Genomic DNA, 23,849 nt, shown 5'->3' on the forward strand with positions numbered 1-23,849 from the left:
TCATCCTGGCATGGATGTGTCAGCAGCTCCTGATTTTGCCCAGGGTTGTTGACTCAGCTCATCACAACTTCCATTTCACCACTCAGCTGCTTCAATTTGAAGGGCTTCTCGTTAGACACTTACGAAAGAAGACCTCGGGACCATCCAATGAAACTGGCTGGCAAAAGACTCAGGATAGACGGAACTTCACACAATGTATCATTATTTTATGGGTTCAATATTATGGAATTTGCTTCTGCAAGATGTGTTGATAGCATTCAAAGCGGATTAGGCAAAACAATAGCTTTCAAAGCGGATTAGGCAAAACCACAGAGGGTGAGTCTTATGAATTGCAACAAGTTATGGTGGCAATACGCAATATACCTCTGAATGGGAACTGAATCACAGTTCTCTCCCTTCCTTAGCCAGCATGGCTAGTGCTCACAGGTGATAAGCAAAACTGTGCAGGTCCCACCATGCCTGCTGTGAACAGAAGCTTGACATGCAGAAATCATCTTGTAAGTCTTAACCTGAAGGCATGATGCTCCAATAGATGGTCACCTGCTAATCACTGTTCATCCAACTGCACTAAGAGTCTAGCTGGAACATTGATAAAAGCCCAGGTCTCTTCTGAAGCATTGCTCTGTGCAGAAAATGAAAAACAGACATGCGTAATAGAAACTTCTAACAAGGGTGGATTGTATACCTGACATCGATGGGCATGCAAGAGATCTAGATTTTCCTTTGGAGGTGAAGGAGAGCCTGCCTTTCAGGTTTCTCGAGTGCCAATCTTTTCAGGAGCGCAAAGGATGGTTTTCATATTTCCCTTTCCTCCGCCACCCTTCCCTGGAAAAAGGTACAGTGGAGGTACCACTGTTCTCTTGGGTATGCATTGCATATAGTGCCATAAATATCCTGGGATGAGCCCTGCCTGCAAATGCCCCTTGGCAAGGCTGCAAGAGCAATCATATGAAGAGGTGGAGGGTGGACCCATCAGCAGCCTGGCCCGTTCAGCTCTTAACGTAGGTTTTCTTGCTGAAATTCAGAGATCAGAAGATAGACAGCCGCGGCTTTGAGTCACAGCGAGAGCCTTCAAAGCTGTGATGCACCAGGAAGGGAATCCATCAAGGCCGCCCTGCTGCCCTGGCATTTAAATGCTAACTTCTCCACTAGTTATTCACCTGCTCTCCTACCAGACATCACTGTTGAAGCTCCTTCCACCCAGAGCTTCTCCGTCAGGAACGGCAGGTAAGCCTACATATAGATTCGCTCTTAGGATTATGTTTAGAATGTTATCCAGGAGGTAAAGAAACTGTGCTTATTAATCAGCAGGCAATTCTTGTTTCAGCTATTTCCGGTTATCTGTGTGTGTCGTCGGGAGTGCTATTTAAAACATGAAACGGCATATTGCTGGCTGCCGTTGGGGAGCTATTCGATGGAGAGCCTCAAATAAATAATTAAAACACCCATCCGTCATCACGGCTGTCAAGGAGCTAAGCTGCAAAGGCATCCATCACGCCATCCATGCCTATGTTTTCCTTCTCTTGCAGCCTTGGCAGTCAAACAATAGGAGAGATTGGGAGTCATTCTTGGCTACTGTTTTCTCAGGATGTTGGAAGGCAATTTTGCAAGGGGAAATCCCTGTGTGTTTCGTTGCTTTAAAAAATAAATAAATCTGGTAGTTATTTATTTATTTTATATACTGCTTAATGCCACAGCTGGCTTCTAAGTGGATTATACAGTTGGATGATAGAAATGCAACATGGAGCTACAGGGGGTTGATCTTACAGGTGGGTTGATCTTAACGAAGGGTAGTTGGATTCAAAGAGTTGAAGCGACATTGTGTGTGAGTCTGGTGAATGTTTCCAATTTGAAGTTCAGAGTTCAGAGTTGAAATGAACATGATACTTGAGAATACTACCCAAACACCATTGTTTTCAGAGTTCCTTTCTGAAGGATGACTCAGATGACTACAGCATCCCAATGAGATTTCAGAATTTCTTAAGAGTATCAGAATACTGGGAATTTTCGTGAAGTTTGGTTGTTTTGTTCACTGCTACTCTTGTTGTTGTTGGGGCTCAAGTCTTGGCACAAAAATATGTGTAGTCTCTCCCTGTGTGTGTGTTCATTCTACTCCAAAATAAGAACATTGATTTAGACATGCTATCCCTTAGAATAGGCCCTAATGAACTGAATGGAACCTACTTCTGAGTAGGCACCTGCTGGATTGTTCTGTTGGAATGTGTAACCCAAAATGTGAAATTCTGGAATCCAAATATATGCATTTATGCCCATCTTGCCTGTGAATTTTCAAACACATGATTTGGAGACTTGCATCACAAAATTCAGATGAGTCTGAACTTTCACAGTTGGCTGCAGTGACTTCCAGACCTTATATTTGAAACACATTTATACCACTTTAACCATCATGGCTTCCCCCAAAGAATCATTGGAACTATAGTTTACCCCTCACAGAGCTACAGAACCCTTAACAAACCACGATTCCATTGGATTCTTTGGGGAGGAAGCCATGAATGTTAAAGTGGTGTGACAAGGTTTCAAATATGTCATGTGTATGGCTGATCTGTGATCGTAATCATTGATTGAAACTTTTGGCTGGCCTGATGAATGCCAAGCTGTGTGGCTACCACAAATGGCAGTCTGTCTATCTATCTATCTATCTATCTATCTATCTATCTATCTATCATCTATCATCTATCATCTATCATCTATCTATCTATCTATCTATCTATCTATCATCTATATCTATCTATCTATCTATCTATCTATCTATCTATCTATCTATCTATTAGTAAAAGCAACCTTGGCCCCTATTGCAGAAGGCAAAGGGTAAAAGACACAGTCACTTTGAAAGATTTTCTCTCTCCCCACCCCTTTCTCTCCCGCCAAGTGGCTTTTAAAATAATACCATATTCCCACAGTAGTGTTTACTACAGGCTTTCCCTTCAGTTCACTAGAATTACATTTCTGCTCAGCATTGCCAGTTGTATTGATGGACACCTGGATAAGAAGTTGTCTAATTATTGGAATTATGCTTCAGAATTATACCGTGGGCCTTTGTTAGAATTTAGCTTGCTTTTAGTACAAGTGAATTTCTGTTAGATACAGAGAGCACCTATAAATACGCAGGAGTTATATAAGCAGGGGTGTATGAAGGGTTAGGGGAGAGGTAGTTCCTCTGGTGGGGGACATGTCGTGCTCCTTCTGCGGTAGCTTGTCCACCTTAGGTCCCCACTCTGTGCTTAGCTTTCACCTGTGGCTTCTAGAAGCTGTCCGGATGCAACAGCGACCACACGCTGGGAATGGCTTCAACTGGCCGACTAAATCATGTGAGGGTAGTCGAAGCCTCGGTGAGTTAGGGATTTCCCTAACTTTTTCAGATCTGAGACCCACCTTTAGTCCAAACATGCATTGGGGGATCCCCATCTCCATAATTCCCCCTTGTATTTGTATGGTGGTAGTACTGCTGTTGTGTCTCAGATTGCCTTAGATTAAGCTGCAACCCAGCAGTAGGTCCCAACCTACCAGATGAACACCAATGAGAGGGTCACAGGGTCCCCAGGCTTGCCCCAATCCAGGGCTTTTAACACAGAGATGGACAACAACATCTGGTCCTCCAGATGTTGCTGGACTCCAGCTGCAAGATCACACTCAATATATAATTAAACATCAATAAAATAACAATAAGATTAAAGAGCTTCTAAATACACTAATCAGGTAAGATTAAAGGACAGGAGGGAATTCACTTCAACAGCATAATGTAAATAAACATGCAGCCTCTTCACCATGTGACTGCTTCAAGGTAAATCTAGAGTGCTCTGTCTCTCATAAAATTACTCCCCCAATTACCAGGGATGTTGAATGAAAAATACTCTCTGATTACAACCTGATTGCAATGATACTCCGCTGGAATTTGCATCTGCCTGTAGACAGAATGTGTCTGCTGTCTATCCTACTGCCATCTCATCAGGGATGATGAGAGGTGTAGTCCAATGACACCTGGAGGGCCCCAAGTTGCCCAATCTTTCTCTCATCACTTCACACTGCCCCTCTTTTTTCTCACTTGGATTCCTGCGGTTGCGTCTAGTGTTGACCATCATCAGAGTACACCCATTGAAATTAATTGACATGGTTAACTTGGGTCCACTAATTTCAATGTCTCTGCCCTGGGGTTGCATCCAACTAAGTTCCACCTAGAGTAGACCCAATGACATCAATTGACCTAAGTTAGTCATGTCCATTAATTTCAATAGGTCTGGTCTGAGTGGAACTAGCATTGGTTTGTAATAATGCACCACCCTAAGGGACAACACATCCGATTTTCAAAATGCTTTAAAAGCTTTGTCTTGCGTTTGCTATTCATATCATAACTTTTCATTCTGCTCTTCAGTCCCCAAAGCAGCTAACAACCAGTTAAACCAACATAGTAATTCTTCTATTCTGTTATTATCATTGCTTTCCTCCTTCATTTATTTTATTAGTGTTGTTGTTAGGCTGATAGGAAAGAAATCTCATCCTCTTTTCCATTCAGCCCTCACCCTGTGGGGGGGTCACACGTGTCCTCAACCAAACAGGAAGCATTTACCTTGATGTTTGCTTCAGCATAAGCGCTAACAATAATGTATCATGAATAATAACTACTGGTGAGTTGTTTACATAAACAATTACTGATGATAATGTTGTTCATTATCGTCATTTGGGTGTGTGCTGTGGTACCGGTATCAGTGACTCAATCTGACATCCATCCATCACAATTGTTCACCGTAAATGTTTTACCCTGCAGCAAGTTCCTTGGGAAGACTGGTCCCTTGATCTGCCAGTGCAAGGATGAAGCTGTTGGCGTTTGGGCTGCTCCTGATGAGCTCTGGAGGTAAGGAAATAAGCAAAGTGACATGGGGGCAGCAATGGCTCCATGCTCACTGTTTTCTTTCTCCCCCCCCCCCCTTTTTTTCCTTGTTGTGCCTATAGTGTTGGGAGCAATGAGAATAGTTGCTAGGAATCGCAAATGGGGAGAGTAGTGGTCTTCTGCTCAGATCCTTCTTTCAGGTTTCCCATAGACCTCTGGTTGGCCACTGTGAGAACAGGATGCTGGAATAGAAGCTCTCTTTGTTATGTTCCTAAGTTGTTATTTGTTGATTTTGGAAATGTGTATCCCTCCAGTGTCAGGGAGCCAACAGGCAGAGCAGGTCATTCACAGGAGAGAGAGAGAGAGAGACAGAGGAGAGAAGAGAAGAGAAGAGAGGATAGGATAGGATAGGATAAGATAAGATAAGATAAGATAAGATAAGATAAGATAAGATAAGATAAGGTAAGATAAGATAAGATAAACTTTATTCGCATTAGCCAACGGCCATGGAGAGAGAGAGAGAGAGAGAGAGAGAGAGAGAGAGAGGGAGATGCTTGGCTGACTTGCAAAACAAAGAACAAACAGAGACTTCTAAAAGGTAAAGCTGCCTAATGAAGCAGTTGTTCGAAACTGGTGTGTAGCCCCTTCTTCACTCTCTAGCCCTCTGCATCAGGCTGCTCCCTCTGTGATCTTTTGCTCCAGTGAGCTCCAGGGGACTCCCTCTGTGTCTTCCTGACTCACTGCTCGGCAACAAGCAACAAACACCTCATTCTAGGAATGGCGGAGCAGCAAGCTGTCAGCAGAGAAGCTGTCAGAGTGGCCCTGAGGTAGAACTGCTGGGTCTACCTCCCCTCTGTCATCACTGCCGGTGCCTGCATCCAAACTGGAAGCCTCCTTGCTGTGTCCTATGCTGGGGCAGTTTCTGCCAGTTTCTGTCTCTTCGCTTCCCCTCAAGTGCCCTGCTTCGAGCACTTCCCAGCTCATCCCCTCCTCTGAGGTGTGGCCAGTGTCCCACCACCAGTCCCCAGGCTCCTCTTCCTCTGTGCCTTCCCTGGGGTGGCGGCTCTTGGTTGGGTGGTTTCCACCACTCTTCCTCAGCCAGCCAGCCCCTGACATTCATGGCTGTTTGAGTGGTCGCAGAGTGCACCCCCATAATTCTCTGCCCCATATTCAGTTTCTTAGAAGGGGAGCTGTGAAATTTCTTGAGGGTTTGAGGGGCTTACCTGTGGTAATTTGAGCCTTATCTGTTTTCCTCCACCACTGGGTGCTGAAATTTACTTACTTACTTACTTACTTACTTACTTACTTACTTACTTACTAACTCACTCACTCACCCTCAGTAAAGACTGCCCTTTCCCCACCCAGGATGATGTTACTACATTCACAGCATCTTGGGGGGGGGGGGGAATAAGATGGCAGCCAGGAGTGACCTTAAGGGCCTCTCTTAACCCAGTGCTGAAGTAAGATTCCATTGCCAGTCCTGTCAGTTGAAGGAGGTAAGATGTGGAGGAAGGGTGCCATCTTATCTTTTGCCTCAGGCAGCATAATGTATTGGGAGGCGCTGAGTGGTTTTCCTTCTGGTTGGAGCCACCTGCAGAGGCTCCCCCCACCTCCAAACGATGTTATATATCAACTCTGTTCTGACTGAACCAGAAGAGGTCTTTGATGTTCTAGGCCTGTGCTGGAGGCGGTGATGGGCTGCATGTGGACCAATAAGCTGAAGGTGAATCCCAAAAAGATGGAGGTGATATGTGTCTCAAGTCTTCACATACAGGAGGTGACCTGCCCTGAATGGGGTGGCACTTCCCTGGAAAGAGCAGGTTCACAGTTTGCGGGTACCCCTGGCTTCAAAACTGTTGTCTGTAGGCTCAGGTGGCCTTAGTGGTAGCAGTACCTTCCCCCCAGCTCTAGTTGATTTGCTGGCTACATTCTTTGATGAGCAAGAGATGACATGTTCGCTGTCCTCCATGCTCTGGTAACTTCCATACTGGCGTATAGCAATACACTGTTACCTGGAGCTGTCCTTGAAGATGACTTGGAAACTTCAATTGGTCCAAAATGCAGCAGCCAGATTACTGACTGCGGTTCTGTTTAGATCTCAAATAACTGTCCCATTTTGCCACCTGAGGTGAGATGGGAAGAGCTGCCTCCTGCCCTGCCCCCCTGCCATGCTCCAACCCCTTACCTCCACTGATATCAGAACACCCCACCTCACCAAACTCAGCAAGGGGAGGGATGTTCTGCAAGGTGCTCTCACTTGCCTTCTCCAGCCCAGAGGCAGGAAGATCACTGGCAATGCAGGACTCCAGAATGCCTGTCCTGAGCACACCAGCCCCCCTAATGAGGACGCACAATTGAAAGTTTAGTTCAGGGGTCGGTAAGGTTTATTTTGCCTGGGCTGGTTCACTGCAGCGGAAATCCCTCTGTGGGCCAGATTGCAGCTGCGATTTCCAGCATCTGCATCTGCGCAGATGCAATTTTTGGCACCATGGAAGTGAGTCCCCGTGCCGCTCTGCGCCGGTTTAGCACAGCGCACAGGGACTCACCGAGCGAGCGGCTCGGTTTGGGGGTGGCTCGTGGACTGGTTAAACGACCCCCGTGGGCCACTTGTGGCCCATGGGCCTTAGGTTGCTGACCCCTGGTCTAGTTCTTTATTGGCAAAGCACTTGGTTACATCAGCTTCTAGGACGAAATAATCACATGCACTGCTTCTGCTAAATAGCTAGCTGGGCGTCTGTGTCTCCAGACCTGTGCTCCAACCCAGACAGTTGGAGCAGCAGTGTGACCTCATCTCCACCAGCACATTAAACGCCTTCTTCTGACATGGCGCATGCAAGCAGCCAGCCGCTTCTCCTGCATGGCAGCTTCAGCAGATTCTAATGGCTAGGCACTCCCACCTCTGTGCCTTCTTGCAACTCTATCGCCTGCCTTACCTCTCTTCCCATCTCTGGCTACCTGGCCTCTTCCTTTCCCCCCTGCTTCACAGGTGGCACAGAACCCCACAAATCACTGGCCCCTTCCCCTAGATTACCTCATGCCTGCCCCCCTCCTCTGCCCCCCCCTTCGGGCTCCTGCTTGTCCTTCACAACGCCCCTTCTCTTGCCAAACTTTCCCAGAGAAGGGGCGTTCTGCAAACTGTTTCTGCTCACCTTCTCCACCCCAGGGCTGGGAGGATGAGTGGCAACAGGGTGTGCTGGAATGCCTCTCCTCTCATGAGAGAGTTGGCGTTCTGCTAGTGGTGGAAGCAATGGGGTGGGCAGGACAGCACCTTTCGTGCTTCCACCATGTGAGGCTGGTGCTTCCCCCTGCCTCATCTTTAGGCCAGGTCTGACCTCTGTTTTAAAACAGCTTCACTGGTTTCTGAGCCCACTGCAGAGTGCTCATTTTATGTTTAAAGCCTTAAAGGATTCAGCCCCCCCAAATATCTGGAAGACCGCCTTCTTCCATACAGACCCTCTCAGGTGCTTAGATTGGCAAGGTGGGGACCTCTTGGAAGTTCCTTTGGCCCCCAAGACACACAAGGTGGTGGTGGCCCAGCAGAGGGCGTTCTCTGTGACAGCCCCTAAGTCGTGTAACTCCTTCTCTAAAGCTTCTAGCAAATACTGTAGATGAATCTCTCCATCCTGGTATTTGACACTCTAGGTCAGGCATAGGCAAACTCAGCCCCTCAGATGTTTTGGGACTACAACTCCCATCATCCCTGACCACTGGTTCTGTTAGCTAGGGATGATGGGACTTGTAGTCCCAGAACATCTGGAGGGCCGAGTTTGCCTATGCCTGCTCTAGGTGAATATTTTTAGGACACCTCCCCCCCCTTTCTGTGATTGTAAGTTGTTTTAAACTGTTTTTAATATTGTGTTTTAATGTTGTAACCTACCCTGGACCTTAGGGTGAAAGGTGGTTAATAATAATAACAACAATAACAATAATAATAATAATAATTAGTATTAGTATTAGTATTGGGCAAATAAAATGGCAGCTGGCAGAAACCTTAAGAGACTCTTTCTACCTCAGTGATGAAGTAATATTCATGAAAGTGGAGGGTCATCCGCCTTTGCCTCAGGTAAAAATAATATGTACAGTATTTGGTATCTGGGAGGTTGTTTCCTCTCTGGTTGAAACTTCCCACATTCCAACCAGTGTGATTTTTATTTTTTTAAAAAGTTTTAACCATTTATGTGGATTTTAAATGGAGAGACTTACAGGTAGTCAAAGAGCACTGGGCAAACTGGGTTCTGAGGCAGCAATGTGCTGGCACGCTCTCTCAATTTCTCACCTGGAAGAAATAAGGACCTACCAGACAAGTTGATGGAACGATAAACAAGGTTGTTAACATGCTGCCTACCAGACAGCAATTATAAAGATACCTAACGTCAAACAGCAGTAGACATCTTGTCCCAACATCCCTACTTAACCAATGGACAGTCCTGATCCTGGAACGGTTCCATATTACGTACCTGCTTTACTGGGCGTTTGTTCTGAAGGGCTGCAGCTCAGTGGTAGAGCTTCTGTTTTGCATGGGGAAGATCCTGGGTTCAACTCCCAGCACCTCCAGATGGGAGAGGCTCTTTCCTGAAACCCTGGAGAGCCACTGCCTGCCAGTGTAGACAATACTGAGATAGATGGGTCAATGGTCTGTCTCGCTATAAGGCAACTTCCTGTGTTCCTGTGCTGTGTTCTGTCCCCACTGTTGGAGCCAATATGCCTCTGAATGTCAGTTGCTGGGAATCACAAACAGGGAGAAGGCTGTTCTTCTGCTTGCCGGCATCTGGTTGGCCAATGTGACAACAGGATGTTAGGCTAGACAGGCCACTGGCTTGATCCAGCAGGCTCTTCTTATGTTTTTGCTTTCATTGCGCAAACCCAAATTTGCCGGTAAACCATGAGCTGTTGGTTTGACTGCAATAATGTCCCACAAGAATTGTTTGCTCTTGTTGTAAGAATGATATGCTCCATGTGTATTATTTCCTCCATACTTGGATCCCACGGCACTGTATAGGAAGAAGCTATGATACTGTAATGTAGGGGTAGCCAACACGATGCCCTCCAGGTTTTATAGGACTCCCATAAGTCACAGTTGGCAAGGCTGATGTCTATGGCTGATGGGCGCTGTAGTCCAAGCTCATGTGGAGGGCACCATATTGGCTGTCCCTGTTATAAGGGAAAGGAGAGTTTCTTGGAGAAAAGGTTGGCTTTTTGTTGTTGTAGTCGTTTAGCTGTATCCGACTCTTCGTGACCCCATGGACCAGAGCACGCCAGGCACTCCTGTCTTCCACTGCCTCCCGCAATTTGGTCAGACTCATGTTAGTAGCTACCAGGTTGCAACTGAAGAGCCTGCCTTTATCTTTAGAGGTACTACTGAAGCAGGGAAGGTTGCCAAGTCCCATCACTCAGCCTCCCTTCTCATCTGCTATAGGTCAGAATTTGCACACATACACATATGGGGCATCTGAAATTTCTGAAGGGAGATAATGGAGGGGCCATAACTCAGTGGTAGTAGAGCATGCAGAGCACAGACTTGCATGCAGAATGTCCTGGCTTTGATCCCTTGCTTCTCTTACTAAAAGGCAGATGTCATGTGATGTGATAGAACTCTGCTTGAGACCTGAGAGATCCACTGCCTGTCCTAGTAGGCAATGCTGTGCTTAGATGGACAAATAGTCTGCCCTGGTACAAGGCATTTTTTCTATGTGCCTAGCCTTCACAAGACTCTGAAGAGCATTGGTGCCACTGGCAAACCATGTCGATGAGTGAACTGTGAAGCACAGGTTGGGAAAACAACTTTTTGTGTGGGTCCTGAATGGTCATTGAATGTGGAAGGGCCACAGGTCAGTGATGGAGCATCTTCTTTGTATGTAAAAAATCCCAAGTTCAAACCCCAGCATCTCCAGGTAGGGCTGGGAATGTTCCCCACCTTAAATCCTAGAGAGATGCTGCCGATCTGTGTAGACAATACTGAGCTAGATGGACCAATGGTCTTACTTGCTTTGAGGCAGCTTCTTCTGTTCCTTCTTTTAGCAGAAATCCTGTGGTCCACCAATCTGTGTTAAGGCAAGATTACATACTCAGGATCTCTCATTATTTCACAATTTTTAAAATCTTGCCCACATTAAGCTTACATGAAATCGAGTTCCTGAAACAAACCATTGGTATAAAAAACATGACGGAAATAACCACAAAGTTTTTGTTTTGTTTTGTTGCAGCTTTTGCCCAGCCAGGCACAGCTGATCGAATAATTGGAGGGTACGTTTGTCCACAACAGTCCAGACCTTACCAGGCGGCCATTGTAACTGGACGCAGAGGCAACTGGAACATTTATTGTGGAGGAAGCTTAGTGCATCCATGTTGGGTGCTCTCAGCAGCCCATTGCAGACCCAGACCCGGGTAAGTGAAGGCTGTAGCAAGATGCAGCGACACGGAGGGGGAAAGAATGCTTCCTCTGGGACAAGCAACAGCCTTACTTTAACAGCCTGGCAATCTGACAAAGAGGCATAAACTGGATTGATCTGTGATCAGCATTCACACAGCTTATCCACAATCTATTCTTTTGTTCAGTTTTGCATTTGCCTTGTGCCCCCATACAGAATGAAGGTGTGCTTAGGAAAGCACAACTTGAAGAGGGTTGAACAGGGAGAACAGTGCTTGGATATCGCTGAAGTTAAAGTGTACCCAGGGTACAACCGGAGACAAAATGACAAGGATTTCATGCTTCTCCGACTTCGCCCCTGTGCCAGACTTTCCGAAACTGTAAGGACTATCAACCTACCTACAAGCAGCCCTACTGACGGGAGTATATGCAGTGTCTCGGGCTGGGGTACCATCAGATCTCCTCAAGGTAAGCTTGCAAACTTTAGAAGGTGGGAGGGGATACTAACATATCTAAAGAACTTCTTGTTGTTGGTATTAAAGTTTTCAGCAATGTGTTCTTCAAAGTCTTTTTTTAGCATCCCTTTCTGTCTGCTTGGACTTTTTTTTTGTTTTTTGTTTTTTTTGTTTCACCACTACCACTGACCTTTTGGTGCTCTACATATCTCTTCCAGCTCAGCTTCCAGCTCAGCTGCAGTGTGCAGATGTCAACGTTGTCCCAACATCACAGTGTAATATGGCGTATCGTGGTGCTATTACACCGTTCATGATGTGTGCTGGAGTACAGGAAGGAGGCACAGACTCTTGCCAGGTGAGAGGAGGGCTGATGTGAAGATGGACTACACCTTTTGAGAGGTTGAAAAAGGGTTAGGGTCATAAGCATGGACAGATCAATCTGTTTTTGGTCCCTGTCAGATTCACACATTTTCATTTACTAGCCTGTTCCCTCCCATTTCTGCATCACTCTGCATTTATTTATTTTTAATGTATGGAATTTATTATTATTACAGTCGTACCTTGGAAGTTGAACGGAATCCATTCCGGAAGTCCATTTGACTTCCAAAATATTCAAAAACCAAAGCGCGGCTTCTGATTCGCTGCAGGAAGCTCCTGCAGCGAATCAGAAGCCGTGAAAGCCCGGCTGGACGTTCAGCTTCCAAAAATATTTCACAAACCGGAACAGTCACTTCCAGGTTTGCAACGTTCGACTCACAAGGCGTCCAAAAACCAAGGTACGATTGTGTTGTTGTTCTTATTGTTGTTATCGTTATCGTTATCATTTATTGAATTTATATACCACCCTATACCCAGAGGTCTCAGGGCAGCTCATAGAACAAAATCATAATATAAAACCACAAAATATATCATCAAATAAAAACAACAACCCAATAACACCCCCCCCCCCGTTAGATAGCAAATCTGTGTTTAGGTCTCTAAGGCAGAGATCAGCAACTGATGGGCACCAGAGGTGCACCCACTCCACCAAATCCCTCTTCAATCCCACCTTGCCACGCAACTTACTTGTAGGTTTTCCAAAAGAAAAGGGTCAATGGGGAAAGCTTTTTAGAAAGAAAAGGCCTTGGCGGGTGGGTGTTACCTACAGGACAGTATGTTGCTGACCTCTTCTCTAGGGTCAACCTCTTCTCTAGGGTCAAAACAAACTAAAGGGCCAGTATAGGCAGCTTATTTCTTTTGGAAGATTTTGTGCACATTTTATCCTAAAATATGCATTTTTAGTGCACATTTTGGTACAGTGATACCTCAGGTTACAGACACCTCGGGTTACAGACACCTCGGGTTACAGACACTTCAGGTTACAAACTCCGCTAACCCGGAAGTAGTACCTCGGGTTAAGAACTTTGCCCCAGGATGAGAACAGAAATCACGCTGTGGCGGTGCGGCGGCAACAGGAGGCCCCATTAGCTAAAGTGGCACCTCAGGTTTAAGAATGGTTTCAGGTTAAGAACGGACCTCTGGAACGAATTAAGTTCTTAACCAGAGGTACCACTGTACATTTTTGCACGGAGAACCATACTCAAAATTCAGATGAGGACAACTTCTTCTAGTAGTATTTTTCTTCTAGTACTTCCCCAAAGCAGGAGGCCACTGCTAGCAGCCAAGAAGGAGAGGGGCAAGATGGCAGGGAGGTCAGTGAGGTGTACTGCGTTGTCTCCGCTGTCGCACCTGCACTGCACCTGCACTGCACTATCCTTCTTACCCTCTCCCTCTTGGTTATAGGCCTTGGCTCTGGGAAGCCAGGGAAGCAGCCCCACCAACCACTCTGACCAGATTGAATGTGAAACCTCAAGCACACAAAACTACACTCTGCCACTGAGCAATTGCTCTCCCCTGGTGAACATAACAGACCCAAGTATGCTTGCTATGTTATGCAAAACAAAGCAGGCCATTTAACTGAGTTTAAGTAGCACCATGCAGAGGAAGACACAGAATGGAGACGTGCACCTGCTGAAAACTTCTTCCATTTCTCCATGCAGGGTGACTCTGGGGGCCCACTCACCTGCGGGGGGCAACTCGAAGGTGTGGTTTCTTGGGGAACACAAGTCTGCGCACAGAGAGGGAACCCGGGTGTGTATGCAAAAGTGTGCTGTGTCGTGCCATGGATCCGGGAGACGATCGATCAGAATTCGTGATGAACCTCAACGGAAGAAAAAGCTTCAGCCAAAAGACCCTGAAATCAGGGGAGGGGAAAATTTCAGGAAAAAGACCCTGGCGATCAATTGTCCCCCTTGCACATCAGTTTTTTCCTTCCTTTGCTGGTGAAGGATGTTCCACCTTTGGCAAACTTTGGCCAAGCTCCACCCAAGGCTGGCTCTAAGCTATTTTTTCTGCTGAAAAGGAACATTAGTTTGGCTGTCCCACCCATTCCTCATTGTGTTGTATTAGGGGGACAGAATTTGTATGCGTTATAAGTTAATGGAGTGAATGAGAAAGGTTGTAAGAGGAGAAATTAAGGCAGGGTTTAGGACACAGTGTCCCTGTTTGGAGAGGTCCATGTGACTGTGGAATGACCTTGTTTTAAGAGGGAAGAGATTTCCAAGAAAATGCAGTATACTAATACACGTTATTATGTTGATTTAAAGAAAAAAACCCACCCTGGCTTTGCATTCATACTTTCCATTTAATTCACAAATTCTTATGTGCATACAGTTGGATGCGTGGCTGCAGCCCCAAGAAACAGTCCCATTCTCATTTCATAAGCTCTGAGAGAACATTAGCATCTTCCATTCAATAAGCTCCGCTGTTCATCAATATTATCCTGCCAACTATTGCCACACTTGGTGTTCACTCTAGCAGTGCCACTCTATGTTTACTCAACTGTTATGGAACATCTATATATTTAAATATGTGTTTCGGAACATATTTTCTGACAAAATGTGCTTTTTATTAATGTTTTTGGGGGTTTTTTTAGCTGAAAGCTGCATTGCAACATTGGGAATAGTGCAACAACAAGGAGAATTGCATTCACATCCATACATTAGTCCAAAACAATGCAAACCTGGTCGTCACTCCCACTAGTGTGGATGGAACACAACAGGTTGTCCTCTTAGCAAAATGCACTGTCCCTAAATCAGCTGGAGTTCTCCACAGAGCTTACAGTGCAACAGCAACGACTGCATAAACTTGGCAGCACAGAAAATGTTTCAGGTTCAAAGCAAAGACTCCTTCTGAATTCTCTGTTGACACGACATTCCACAGGACAGTGCCAATGACACGAAAGTTTCTTGCTGCTGTCAGATAACCCTTGCAAACTTGGGGAACCATCAGTGATGCCCCTGAAGGCGATCTCAGTGATCATGCTGGCATATAAAGCAGTACCCTGGACCTAAGTTGTTCAGGGCCTTGTAAATTAATACCCTACCTTCCCAGGCCACACCCCCTCACCAGCCTTGCTTCACATTCTTGAGTGTGTTTGCTTGGTTGGATTGTGTCCAAATTACTTTTGCTTGCCTGGATGGCGGACAGAGAAGGGTGTGTGAGCGGGCGTAGAAACTAGCCTCCTGCACAAAGGTAAAATTTATGTTCATTGCTCCACCCTCTCCTCTTGCCTCTGGTCCCACCCACTATTGGCATGCGGCCTCCAAAAGTGTCCCCATCCCTGTTTTAGATGGGCCAGATTTAGGTTTTATGAGGCCCTAAGCTGCTGAAGGTCCAGGTGTCCTTTGTCAACAACAAATTGTCACTTTTTTTGTGTTGAATGTATACTACATGGTAATTTATGGACCTAGATACAACTAGTCCATGCAGAATGTAGGCACCCTATATAAAGAAATGAGCAAATCAGCGATATTTTAGGGAGCAGGCTAGCAGGCAGGCCCCATTACTTACATCATAGGAGCCTACACAACACAAAATACTGTTGCTGTATGTAGGTTTTATTTTATTTGTTTTTATCTTATATTTTGGAAATGGACATCCAGTTTTTTCCCCTTTAATTTTTTTGGGGGCTCACAAGAGAGTGGGGCCCTAAGCTATAGCTTGTTTAGCTTATACATAAATCTGGCACTGTGTCAGGCTGCACAGAAGCAGAACTAGTTTTTAAAAGTGTCAGGAACCTATTAAAGTCTGATCCACCAAGGTAAGGATGTTCTGACTGCAACTGGAGACTGCAATAAGGTCCCTGACAGATGGAAATGTTCAAGTTAAAAACGTAAGAAGATCTTTCCCTGTTGGGAACTATGAAGAGCACAGTGCATTGGGTAAGATGCCGTGGTGCAAATGAGGAATTCCACGGTTTCGCTCTCATCTCCGCCACGAACCGATCTTGGGCGTCAGCCTCAGTCCCTCCATCTGCAATATGGGGACGCAATGTGGACTTACCTTTGCAGAACTGTTGTAAGGATTAAAATTAGATCATGTATGTGAAGACTCTTCAACATCTGGAAGTGCTAGGAACATGCAGGAGATAGCTAGATCTTAGTTGCAGTGCAGACTGAGAGGCCTTGCCCATGTGGATCACTTGATCTGCCTTTGAAATGTTCTCCCCATCACTGATTATTTGTTCCTGACAGAGGCTCCTGGGCCTTTAACAAGGGCATCATATTGTTATGCTCATCCCACTTCTCTAACTGATGAGAAGCTCCTGGAGTGCAGCCCTTGCCCATGCTCAAACCCCTTTGGATGGACGTCCCTGGAGGCTTGTCATAATGTTTTCACTTATTTACAAATATATGGGTTGATTATCATTGGAAGCATAGGTTGAACACTCCAGGAGACAGCCAAAGTCCATAGAGAGACAGTCACTGGCACCCTATGATGCTTGCAGAGTTCAAGCTCAGCTCTCTGTGTCTTTCTCTATCTCAAAGGGAAGTCTGTCCTTTTCATGAAGACATCTAGACCACATCAACCTTAGCTTGGGTTGGGGAAGAGGTACAAACCTTTCAGGTATTTCTTAGTCTTTCAGAAGTCCAGCTGTTGAGCACCATCAGCCAATCTGCCTAATGAAAGGCAAACTTCCTGCTTTTGTTAGGACTGTTGTTTTCCAGCTCCATTAACACTCCCCTTTCCAATTCTACACACACAGAGTCTTAAAATATATTATATCAGGGGTTGGAGCACCTGTTGTCAGACTCCCATCATCCCTAGGGATAGGTGAATGGGTCAATTTCAGTTTCTCATTTTTTCCCAATCTTAAGTTCAGCTCTCCACATTTTCACAACAGTTTGCAATTAAAAACAAAAACAAGCCCTCATGAAAATCCAGAAGCGCTTTAGTACAAATTTCTCTTAATATACACATTGTTGCATGCATTTTTTTTCTAACATGCACATTTCTGCAAAGCAATTTCCCCATATTGAATGCATTTTTGTATGCTATTTCCATTAATATGTGCATTTATATGCACACTTTACCTTAGTGCATGCATTTTTTAACACGCTACTTGGCACTGCAAAATTCAGAAAAGTGTGAATTGTGAAGGAGGGCTGTGCTTTGTTTGTGTGTTGTTTCATAGAATTCAGATTCAGTCAGTTTGCCTCTAAATACAAACTTAATGGAATTTCTCACCCATCTCTAATCAACCCTAGTGATTGGGCATACTGGTAAGAGTTGGAGTCCAACACCTGGAGGGCCAAAGGCTCCACATCCCTGCCTTATACAGGTCTGGAGAATTTGGCTACCTTGTCATGGGGATGGACCAAATGTGAGTCCTGAGGTTTTTAGCCAGCCCTAGGCCATGCCTCTTCCCAGGCCACACCCCCGATGCATCCCCTCCTTGCCAGACTGAAGAGGGTCCTTGAACTATGAAGACGCCTCGCTCCACTTTTGCCTCTGGCCTTACCCACCACTGGCTTGTGCCCTCATTCCCGAAAGGTTCCTTATAAGGGAATGTGGCCCTTAGGCATAAAAGCCCCCACCCCACCCCTGTTTTATAATTTCAGCAGAAACAGGGTATAAAACAGCAGACAACTGCTGTGATCATGCCCTGCTTGCAAGCAGGGGCAGATTTAGGGCTGTGTGAGTGGTATGCACATACAGTGGTACCTCGGGTTACATATGCTTCAGGTTACATACGCTTCAGGTTACATACGCTTCAGGTTACAGACTCCGCTAACCCAGAAATAGTACCTCATGTTAAGAACTTTGCTTCAAGATGGGAACAGAAATCGTGCTCCAAAGGTCCGGCGGCAGCAGGAGGCCCCATTAGCTAAAGTGTGCTTCAGGTTAAGAACAGTTTCACATTAAGAACAGACCTCCGGAATGAATTAAGTACTTAACCTGAGGTACCACTGTACTAGATGTTGAGCCGGGGGGAGCAGCTTCTCAAAGCCCAGGAAGCAAGGTGCCAGGTTTTGGGGAAGAGGTGTGAACCTCTGACAGAGTCCTAGAGTCCACCTCCCTCTTTCCCAAAGCTTGGTTATCACTTACCCAGCTTTGGGAAGGATGTGGAAGGGCTCTAGGATCCTGCCAGAGCCTTGCACCTTCTTCCCAAAGCCCAGCGCCTCAGTTAGCCAGATTTGGGAAGGCAGCAAGGAGGCCGGAGGGTGTTGGCCTCGCACAGGGCACCATATTACCCAAGTCCACCACTGTTGCAAGCTTCCAAGGCGTTTGAAGACAAAGAGCACTGGACCACACAGCCTTTTTTGCTGTGATCTGGTTAAGCAACTCATAAGTTCAATTCACTCTTAATGACTCCATGTCATTGCTCAACTTCTGTATTTATATATACCTTTAACTCTTCTGAACTAGCATGAGAGGAGGGAGTTTCTGTACCTCCACCAGGATAGGGGTTGCCACCAGGGGGCAGGAATGCACTCTCTTGAAAAACAAGCAATGCTCACAGACAGGGGTGCTGCTATCTAGGCAAGGTCCCCCAAGGTTGCACTGCAGCCTTTGCCAACCTGGTGCCCTCTAGATATTTTGGACAACAACTCAGAAGTTGAGGCGCACATACACTCACACACAGGCCCCAGCCAGGATGGAGGCACAGAAACTAGAAAGAATGCAACAAGGGGTTTTCAAAAGTGCCAACCAATAAGATTTATTACTCCTTGGTGTGCTTTGGAACACAGGTTCCTTGTTTGGGAGCAATCCTAAACCTTTGCAGTTCTGCAAAAGAGCTGAAGTGGCTTGCGCAACTAGACACAGTGCTGGAAATGCAGCAAGCTGAGCAGGTGTGAGGATGGGGAGCAGATTGACAGGGCAGATGGGTGCACAGCAGCAACAGGATCAGGATGGCCACAGGGACCCCCTATGGATGGAAGGGCCATAGCTCAGTGGTAGAGCATCTGCCTTGCAAGCAGGAGGTCCCAGGTTCAATCCCCAGCATCTCCAGGTAGACCCCTTGCCTGAAATCCCCACAGAGCTACTGCTAGTCAGTGTACTGAGCTAGACAGACCAAAAGTCTGACTTGATATAAGACAGCTTCCTATGTTCCTACAACCGTGGCAAGGAGGGAGGCACCTTGTTCAAGAGCCCCTCAGAACCTGGATCTGCATTAAAACACATGATTGTGTCACTATCAGGCCTAGTTTGAATCATCTCAAGAACAACCTGTCTGGACCCACCTCTTTTCCAACAGCGCTTACGATGCCAGGTGTTTCCCTCCAATGTGCCACCTAATAATAACAAACTCCATCTACTTAAGCTGAGGGTGAGGCAACGTGCCTTGGAAAGGTTAGGCTAGGCCATGTGCATGGAAACGATCCTCTGGTGACTCCTTGGGTGTGGCTTTCAACTCCCAAGGTGACAATTCTGAATGGTTAGCAGCTCGTCCATTCTATAATGCCTCGTGCTGTTGACATCCTCTTGGTGGCTTCCCGTAGAAGCAACACACGGCAGACCTTGTGAAGCAGAGATTGGCTTTCCTGGTGCTATTGCACTTCAACTCCCATTGTCCCTGGCCAGCGTGACCAATGTTCAGGGATTATGGGAGCTGGAGTCCAGCAACATCTTGAAGGGTCACAGGTTCCCTGTCCCTGGCGAGAAGAGTCACTGCTAAGCAGTGGAGGCTGGTTCTTTAAGGCAGTGTTCCCCAACCTTGGGCCTCCAGCTGTTTTTGGACTACAATTCCCATCATCCTTGACCACTGGTCTTGCTAGCAAGGGATTATGGGAGTTGTAGTCCAAAAAGAGCTGGAGGCCCAAGGTTGGGAAACACTGCTTTAAGGCAAACAGGGCTCTACCCCACCACCAACCTCATTTTGCCCTCAGCCAGCCCCCACCAGACTGCCTCCTTGCTTACAGCCACTCCAGGAAGATTCACTGGCTGTCAGCTTCCTCCTCCTCTCATGTAGTCCGTGCATGCATTCATTCTCACTTGTGCCCCCAGCTTTGTACACACCTGCACAGGTCCTTGTGAGGGGCAACAGCAGGCGGCTGCAACATCACACCTGCAACAGGTGTAGCCAGGGACAGTGGGTGGGGCTAGAGGCAAAAGTGGAGAGAGTGTTGGGTATGATCCTTACCATTGTGAAATAGGTTGCATTCTAGCCACAGCTTTCTATATAACATATGTACATACATATCTCTCTAGGCTCCTTCCAGACGTACCAGAGGCGTTACCACAGTTCAAAATGACATTTTAGCCAAGCAAAAGCATCCATGGAAGGTGAGGGGCAGGGCCAAGGAGCTCAAAATGACATGCATGCCTTCCCTCCCACCACTCATTTTGTCTTCTCAATAATCGTGTGAGATAGGTTAATTTAAAAGGGAGAGTGAGTAGCTCAAGGTCACCTAGTGAGCTTTTTAGCTGAGTGGTTATTTGAACCCTGGTCTCCCAGGTCCTAGTTTGACACTATAAAAGGTAAAGGTAAAGGGCCCCTGGATAGTTAAGTCCAGTCAAAAGCGACTATGGGGTTGCAGCGCTCATCTCACTTTCAGGCCAAGGGAGCTGGCGTTTGTCCACAGTTAGTTTTCTGGGCCATGTGGCCAGCATGACTAAACCGCTTCTGGCGCAACTGAACACCGTGACGGAAACCAGAGCACACGGAAACACCGTTTACCTTCCCGCTGCAGTGGTACCTATTTATCTACTTGCACTGGTGTGCTTTCGAGCTGCTAGGTTGGCAGGAGCTGGGACAGAGCAACGGGAGCTCATGCCATTGCGGGGATTTGAACTGCTGACCTTCTGATCAGCAAGCCCAAGAGGCTTAGTGGTTTAGACCACAGCTCCACCCACATCCCTAGTTTGACACTATAACCACTACACCAAACTGGTGCTCTTCAGAAGCTACAGCATACAATAGATCTTAAATTCATTTATCTAAAACATTTGTATGCTGCCTTTTAGGGTAAACTCTTCCCTTCTGCCATTTTTATAAGTGATTATTTCCATGTGTAATTTGTGAAACGAAGTTGAAATAGTTGTTTCTATTTTGTCATAGGAACCTTCAGTAGCTACTTACAGGCTGAACTGTATAAATGGAGTTAATGGTCTGGTTTTTGTGCACGTGAAATCAAGCTGGGCTATTTATTACATATGTGCTGGCTTTTAGTAATACAATGGAGTAGATGCTTTAATAAGCTGCAAATTATATTTCATTGGCTATATTTTCAGGCATATTTTTGTAAGGTGCTTTGGAAAGAACGTCTCTTTAAGAGCGGGCTATAAATTCATCAGATCAATAATAAATAAACAAGAGCCTATGTGATCTATAGAAACACAGGGTTGTATCAAAAAAAGTTTTAATCACAGTAAAACCACTGAGATTAAAGGACCTAACTTAATAATGTTTATTAATATTAGTGGTTCTACTCTCAGGAGGACAAGCATCGAGTAAAAAGGACTGCGCTATTCACTATATGCAATGCGAAAGTGACAGTTCGGAAAGGAAGACAAACTCCCAACCAAATTTCAATATTTGATTGATGTTTTTACATTGAAAGCCAAGCCTGAGGTGCTGAAAGACAGCGGAACTGGAAGGGAGACAACCTCTGTATTGGTAAATGTGAATTGCTACTGGTTTCGGGGAGGGTTTTCTGATTGTCTGTAGGTGTTTTCACAAATAAAGCTTAAAGCGCCCTCGCTTCCATCAGATATGGAACGCGAATGTAAAAGACACCAACCAGAACGCTCATTTGCATTACAAGTGCTTCTGCTCAGCCTTATCTTTCCACCTGAACAGTTGCTAAAGTCAGACTTAATAGAGATACAAAAATGATTTTAAGCCTCCTGAACAGATGCTTCCGTGTTAAGTATTTTGGCTGCACAGACTTGTCTGGAGCCTGGGATTTGTGTAGCTCCTTGACGGTGATCCAAGTTGCTTATCTAGATCAAAGGAATGAGGCTGTGATTCTAATGTGTCTATCTCTTAATTACTGCCACTGTTCCCTTTTCACATGGAAGGAATTCAAAAGCATTTTTTTTCCAGGTGATCATCAGCAGCTCAATATCAGGTAGACCCTCAGATTTGCAGAAGGACAATTCTTAATAAATTACTTCCAGGGTCGGGGGGAGATTGGTGGGGGCAGCAAGAAAACAGCAACCTCCCAATTAACCCAGCAATGGCTGAGCAAGCTCCGTAGCCAACGAATGTTAAGTGTCGGGGAGATGGAGGCATATCAAGGATGGTGATGGAGGTGGACTGGAGTAACCTGAAGCACTCCTGTCAGAAGGTGAGGACCATGAAGCCATAAGCTTTCCTGGACTGTGGTCCACTTCACCAAGGTCAGAAGATTGCGGTGGGTCAGCCAGGTCACTGGGCCAGCCTGGAGTAACTTAGCCCAGTAACTTAGCCCAGATCAGTCCCAGTGTTGTCATGCGATGGGAGTGGTGCTGGCTCAAGATTCAATAAATCCTGAGCTGACTCAGCCTCTCCCCACCCCTAAAAATGCCCCATTCCAGAGCTGATGCCAGCAGATAACCCACCAATGGAATTTCCATCTGCCTGGCATCATTCTGCAGGTAGAGACTGGCAGGACTGGGCAGAAGGAGACCTCTACCCAATACACCCACCCACCTCAGGAAAGGTAGTTTGGATAACTGTGTTAGTCTTTTAAAATATATATATTTTTATTGAATTTCATACAAAGCAAGAATAAACAGGAGAAATCGCCTCTTTCCCAATTCTACTCCCGTTCCAGATTTGTTTTATAATAGTGGTTTGACCCAACTGGGCGTTACTAAATATCTTATCTATAATACACAGTTGTCTTTTAGATGTTGAGTTCATATCGATGGTCAACTTTTCAAAGCAGGTTAAGAGAGGACTGCTGGATTGGACATTAAATGTAGCACATGCTGAAGATGCAGACAGTGGACCCCCCTCAGCTGACAGTTTTGACGTTAACTGTTCACTGATACTCTTTAAGATGCTGCAAGACTCCCTGGTGCTTCTGTCGCAGAAGACTCACACTGCAACTCCTCTAGAAACTGGGAAGGTTGTTTTGAATTGTGAATTCAGTGTTTTACCTTGTTGTCAGCTGCCTTCAGCTCCCCAGACGAAAGGCAGGATGTATGTGTTTTAAATAAAATGAATAGGTTTGCCCTCTTCGCTGGAAATGCCATGCTTTGGTCACTCACTCTATACTGGAAATCCAGACAGCACTGCTGTCAAGATGGCAGGTCACAAGACCAGGCAGGTTTCAGGAAGAGGGTGCACTTTCACCTTTCCTGATCATGAGAAACTTTTCCCCTTCCTAGCTATATAGCAATAAGACAAACCACTGGCCCTCCAGATGTTACAGATAGGTAGCCGTGTTGGTCTGCCATAGTCAAAATAAAAAAAATCCTTCCAGTAGCACCTTTAAGACCAACTAAGTTAGTTCTTGGTATGAGCTTTCGTGTGCAAGCACACTTCTTCAGATACACTGAAACAGAAGTTGCCAGATCCTTCTATATAGTGAGAAGGTGGGGAGGGGTATTACTCAGAAGGGTGGTGGGAATGGGAGATAGGCAGATAGCTGGGATGAGCCTCCAGATGTTGATAGACATCTGTCACCAGCCCCAGCCAGCACAGCAGTTGGTCAGGAATGATGGCAACTGCGTCCCAACAACAAGTGGAGAGCCAAAGATACCAAAGGTATCCAGGTTTGCACCTCAGGTGACCAGACACAAAAGAGGAGAAGTTCTCCTGCGCCATTAATAGGTATGTAGAAGACACACATCAAAGGCTTGTCTTTAAGGTCTGATTTTATTGATAACTTTTATGTATATTTCATGTGGGTGCAGGAGCTCTGTC

At 45.9% G+C, this 23,849-nt stretch overlaps 1 protein-coding gene across 2 annotated transcripts; it reads left to right on the forward strand.

Annotated features, from left to right (window-relative positions):
* The first annotated feature begins 1,061 nt into the window (after positions 1-1,061).
* On the forward strand, positions 1,062-14,329 carry LOC308484376 (trypsin-3-like). 2 transcript variants are annotated; one of them, XM_081019282.1, is made up of 6 exons: positions 1,062-1,227; positions 4,784-4,870; positions 11,050-11,230; positions 11,431-11,681; positions 11,887-12,023; positions 13,708-14,329. In XM_081019282.1, exons 2-6 carry the CDS (start codon positions 4,828-4,830, stop codon positions 13,861-13,863), a joined length of 768 nt encoding a protein of 255 aa, XP_080875408.1. In that variant the 5' UTR covers positions 1,062-1,227; positions 4,784-4,827; the 3' UTR covers positions 13,864-14,329. The 2 variants fall into 2 exon arrangements, with proteins under 2 accessions (XP_080875408.1, XP_080875409.1); XM_081019283.1 differs by lacking the exon at positions 1,062-1,227 and adding an exon at positions 1,749-1,769.
* The last annotated feature ends 9,520 nt before the right edge of the window (positions 14,330-23,849 follow it).

Source organism: Podarcis pityusensis (genome assembly GCF_964106645.2).
Source record: "Podarcis pityusensis genome assembly, chromosome: 8".
In the NCBI taxonomy this organism is placed as follows: domain Eukaryota; kingdom Metazoa; phylum Chordata; class Lepidosauria; order Squamata; family Lacertidae; genus Podarcis; species Podarcis pityusensis.